Consider the following 5,355-nt stretch of genomic DNA (forward strand, 5'->3'; position numbering starts at 1 on the left):
TCTCGAGCCCAGCAGGCAGGGTTCACTAGCCCCTCAGGCTCCACAGGAGTCCTGTTTGGTTTCCCACTCCGCCCTCCCTCCGACCCACTGGGACAGCTCGAGGGTGGGATGCCTGACTCTGGGGCCGACGATGCTGTCACGGGGGTGGGGGTCCTCCTGGAAGTTGGTCGCACCCCCAGGGGGGACACCCGGAGATGTTTCCAGGCATTGTCGGATGGCCCCGTCTGAGAACCACTGCCTCAGCATAAGCACAATCGCTTCATACCACGTCAGACCAGGGAGCCCTCGCACGCCTGTCAATATTTGAGGAAGGGCTGTTCTAGGTGGTGCGAGGAGCTGGACAGATAAGAAAGGCTCCAGCCCAGGGCCCCGCAGCCCCGTGAGCGGCGGGGCGGGGAGCAGCCACAGAGGGAAGTGGTGAAGTCACATTTTACTCGGCACGTGAGGTGCCTGAGCTCATGGGCCTGTGGCCGGGAGCAGGGAATTCCGAGAGAAAGTTCCAGTGGGCACAGTGGGCAAGAAAGGCACCCTGGGGGAGGGGCCAGCCTCACCTCCGTGTGACCTTGAGCAAGTTCCCGGCCCTCTCTGAGCCCCAGACTCTTTACCTGCCGAAAGGGGCCAGTCCCCACTGGAAAAGGCCCAACCCGATGAGGGGCAGGCAGCTGGGCAGGGGAGGCCTTGAGGTGCTGTGAATCCCATGGGTCCGGGTTGCAGGTCACCCAGCTCACACCACCATGTTACCCCGTCCCAGGGCTCCGGGTGTGAAGGCGGGACCTGTCCTCGCCCCTGAGAGGGGTGCACGCGCCCCCTGGCCTCCCCGTGCTGCCCAGGCGAGCTGGGAGACACCCTCATTGTCCCCGGCGTGCCTTAGGGCTCTTTTCCAGGGGCAAATCAAGGAGCAGGAGTGAGCTGGAGGTCAGAGATGCTGTCCACTGAAAGGCACTCTCCCCACAGGAAGGGGTGGGGTCTGTACCTGCCAGCACAAGGCCGGACACTCCAAGGAGTCACAAGGGGACTATTTGCAAAGGGGGGGTCAGGTTGAGAGGGACAGCAGGGAATGCTCAGGCCCCCAGGCCAAAAGCAGCAGGAAGCCACTGGCCCCTGGGCTTTGAGGGGAGAGGGGAAGCTGGCCGGAGCCAGTGTCACTCAGCCAGTGCCACTATGCCCGGCGGTCAGGAACAGCCTGAACTCTGAACCTCCTGTCCTCCCCTCACTGGCCTGATGGGACCCCAGGACATAAAGCAGGGTGGAGAGTGGGTCTAGGGTCCAGGCGAAGACGGTCCAGCCTGATGCCAACCGCCTTCCGCCTCCTACTGCAGAGCCCACCGGCGCTGTGCTTCCCCAGCTCCCTTGCAGCTAACGGTTGCATGGGGATTATAAAGTCATGAGGGTCAAGCCCACAGCCCTGCCTGTGCACACTCACACCTGCGCTCCATGCCTGTGCACACTCACACCTGCGCTCCATGCCTGTGCGCTCTGGCTGAGCCAGCGCCCCGTCAGCCTCCAGGGCGCGTCCCCAGGCTGGCCCCTGCCCGCGGCACCCTCTCCACAGCCCACACCTCCGTTTGTGCTAACACATCTGTGGCAGTCGATTAAGGCCTGTCACCACCCCCTTGGGACCGTGAGCCCCAGGAGGGCAGTGCTGCTCCTGCACGAGGCACAGCAGGGCCCAAGGGGAACGAACACGACCTTAACAGAAAGACAGAAGGAGTGAGTAGGTCCCAGGAAGTGGCCTCTGTCCCCTGGGCACGCTGCCGGCTCTGAGATGGGTGCAGGTGGGTACTGGGGCCTCACCCTCGGGGCGGCCGAGGAACGGCCCAGAGTGGGGAGAGCGGCCTCGCCCTGGGCAGGCCCTGCCTTCCGGAAGCAGAAAGAAGGACAAAGAGGATGGGAGGGTACCGCCTGGCAGGGCGTGCCTCGCTGGCCCCGGAGAACCTGACCGTGTTGACAGTGGGCAGCGGAGCCCCTCCTTGCCAGCCAAAGTGATATAAAGCCGCCCCGAGGTGCCCGCCATTGCTGCCTGCCTGTGACCATGAAAGTTTTCCTCCTTGCCCTGCTGGCCGCTTTGGCCCTGCAACAAGGTGAGACCTGGGCCGGCCACGGGGCAGGGCCAAGAGCAGGACTGGAGGCGGGGGCGACGGAGGGAGGCCAGGGGGCGCCCAGAGAGAGGCGCGGGAGGAGGAGGACGGGGCAGAGGGAGGCCAGGCGGAAGGGAGGGAGGCAGTGGCCGGAAGGAGGGGCTCTCATGCGGACTATGTCCCCTCTGGGGCAGCACTTACTACCATCTGGACGTGGAGACGGCTCGCCCAGTGGTTGGCCCGCAGCTGTCTCCCAAGGCAGAGGCCAGACAGCCCGGCCTTCAACCTTTCACTGCCTCGTGGCCGGGCCTGGCTCCTGGACGGGCAGACGGACAGGCAGAAGCACAGACAGCCTGCAGGGCGGGCGGGAGGCACAGGGGCACAGCGCCTCAAGCTAAGAAGCACCACCCCATCCATCACTCCTCGATTCATCACTCACTCATGAAATGAAACAGGGAGGGCGGGGGCTGTCGGGAGAGGCCCCGGGTCCCGCTCCCCAGGCCCAGCCCTGGCTTCCGCTGCGAGCAGCCGGGTCCTGCGGGGCGGGCGTACGTAGGCCTGTGCTGCTCTGGTCTGGTCTCCAGGCCTGGCTCAGTCTCTCCTGGCCCAGGGTCCCTGGGTGGTCACTAAACTGCTCAGAGCCTCAGCTTCTCTTCTGGAAAGTGGGGATCATGACAATGGCCTCTAAGGCCTCTGGAGTTCGGCCGGTATGTGTGCTGACTGAGCACAGGGCTGGGGGCTGAGGTGCCTTGGATCCCAGCTTCGTCATCGTTTTAACCAGACAGGCCTTAATCATCATGATAGCTGGAGCTGCTACTTCAAGGGACAGAGCAGGACCCGGTGGGGCCCACAGTACCGGGTCTCACTGCACTGGGGAGGCCTGAGAGGGCCTGGGAGGCCAGGCTGGCCTTGCGCGGGCTGCTGGGGACAAAGATGGGGGCCTCAATGCCGGGTGCCATGTCCAGTTCTGGGAAGGGTCCTGATCACCTCGCCCTCACCTGCTCAGAGTCCAGTGGCCCGGCTGTCAGGTGGGGTCAGCCAGTACCCACATGGGGCTTGCCGGCCCCTGTCCTCTCAGAAGCACGAGCATTTTATCAGAGCTCTAAAGTCCTAAGGGCTGGGCTGGGCTGGGCACCAAAGTTGGATTCCGCCTGCTGTGACAGGAAGTGGGCAGAGAGGTCAGTCACACGGGGCAGACCTGTGTCAGCGTCTGAGTGAGGGGTGGGCTGGGCTCTTGTGCTCCTTCGATTTCCAGCAGCCTGGAAGGAGCCAGAGGGCGCTCCCGGTGGTCCCCTCCACCGGGGCAGATGAGAAAAGGAGGCTCCTCCCACCAGCCCCTAGGAGGGTGGGCCGGGCCAGCCTCTGAGCCCCTCCCCACCCGCAGGCACCGCCCTGCAGTGCTACTTCTGCATGACCGAGACCAGCAACAAGGACTGTCAGCATGTGCAGAACTGCAGCGACTCCCAGACCCACTGCTGGACCCAGCGCATCAGTGAGTGGCCCTGCTACCCCAGCCCTGCCCGCAGCCCCGCCCAGAGGCCCCCAGGCTGGGCGTGGCCCCACCTGCCCCCCTGCCACGCCCCTATACTCCCGCACCCTGCCACTGTCCGCAAGGACTGGGAGAACCTCCACCATGGGACTGAACTGCGCGCCCTCTGCGCGCCTGTCCCTCTGCCCGCCTGTCCCTCTGCCCGCCTGTCCCTCTGCCCGCCTGTCCCTCTGCCCAGCTGTCCCTCTGCCCAGTGTTTCCTCTATCCACACACAAGTGTCGGTGCTCAGCTTCCCGTCCGGCCGTCCCCCGCATCCATCGCTCTTCATCCAGCCATTCCCCCATCCACCGTCCACCCATTCATCGTCCATGCTTTTATCCGTTTATCTCCCCATCCGTTACTCACCCATCCGTCCAGCCGCCCATAGCTCATCAGTCCGTTACTCACTCATTTCCGCGTTCATGCACCCATCCGCCGTCCATTCATCCATCACCCACCCATCCATTCCCGCATTCACTCGTTCCTGACACATTTCTCGAGCCCAGCAGGTCTGGCTGCCTTAGGCACGTGGACGCGGATGGGCCCTCACACTGCTCGTGGTCTTGAGACTGACCCAGGGTGACCCAGATTTAGTAGGAGCGGGGCCAGGAGCGGAGGGAGGGGATGGGAGCTGGGGCAAGGCCAGGCAGGTGAGTGTCCAGGACCAGCCCTAGCCCACCTGTCTCCATGCCCCCAGGTGTGGCTGGCCTCCTCTTCCTCAGCAAGGGCTGTAGCGCGAACTGTGAGGACAACTCGCAGAACTACTACATGGTCGTGAGCAACACCACGTGCTGCTCCAGTGACCTGTGCAACGCCAGCGGGGCCCGTGCCCTGCAGCCGGCTCTCGGCCCCCTGCTGCTGCTCGCCGCTGCCTGCAGCCTGATGCTCTGGGGTCCCAGCCAGCTGTAGGCTCGAAGGGGACCCCGCTGTGTCCTGTGCTGGGCACTCCTTACACACACCCAGCTCGGCCGAGGCCCTCTGTCCTTTCCACTCCTGCCTGTCCCCACTGCCCAGCGGGCTGGGCTCCAGTGATGCGGAACGGCCTGCACATGACCTGTCCAGCCCCTGGGCTTCTGCTGCCCCATATTCCGACCCACCCCTGCACCCTCACCCAGGCACCTCTTCCTCCAGGAAGCCTTCCCTGCCTGCCCCCTCTACAAGCTGAGCCAGGCCCTGCCTGTGGTGTCTCTTGCACCCAGCAAGATGCAGGCACTCAGGAGGGGCTCTGCAAAGGCTGAGATGAAATGTACAGAACAGAACTGGGGGCACAAGTAAGAGGTCCCAGGAGCCCCAAGAGGTGTGGCCTAGAGGCAGGGCCGGCTTCCCATCATGCGCAGCAACCCCAGCACACAGTAGGCCCTTAATAAAGGCCCATTGGCTAGTTGCAGAGAACCTCTGTCTTTGCGTGCCCTCAGGTCCAGGTAAGGGTTGGGGTCCAGGGCTATACTGGGTTGTCACCTGGACCCACCTCAGTGGCTGTGGACATGCCCTTGACCACATGGGGTGGAATTCCAGTCTGGGCAGGGACAAATGTCTGACACCTGTAAGGGTGCAGAGGGCAGGGCAGTGTCCCCAGGGACTCCCAGCTCTTGCCGTGTGGCCTCGCAAACCTCCCTGAGCCTCAGGTGCTCACCTGTGTGCCTTCTCCACTACGAGAGCTGGCCCAGAGACTCGTGGGGTGGAGGAGCTTCCGGTGGGAAAGCGTGCGTGTCCCTGCAGCTCGAGGACAGCCCCTCCGTTGGCGATTT

The 5,355-nt window shown here is 64.1% G+C and overlaps 1 protein-coding gene across 1 annotated transcript; it reads left to right on the forward strand.

The window, feature by feature from the left end:
- The first annotated feature begins 2,755 nt into the window (after nt 1-2,755).
- Nucleotides 2,756-4,936, forward strand: PSCA (prostate stem cell antigen). Its single transcript, XM_025047594.1, has 3 exons — nt 2,756-2,785; nt 3,420-3,570; nt 4,305-4,936. Exons 1-3 carry the CDS (start codon nt 2,756-2,758, stop codon nt 4,514-4,516), a joined length of 393 nt encoding a protein of 130 aa, XP_024903362.1. The 3' UTR covers nt 4,517-4,936.
- Nucleotides 4,937-5,355: the final 419 nt, after the last annotated feature.

This window comes from Pteropus alecto, unplaced genomic scaffold (assembly GCF_000325575.1).
Source record: "Pteropus alecto unplaced genomic scaffold, ASM32557v1 scaffold105, whole genome shotgun sequence".
Classification (NCBI taxonomy): domain Eukaryota; kingdom Metazoa; phylum Chordata; class Mammalia; order Chiroptera; family Pteropodidae; genus Pteropus; species Pteropus alecto.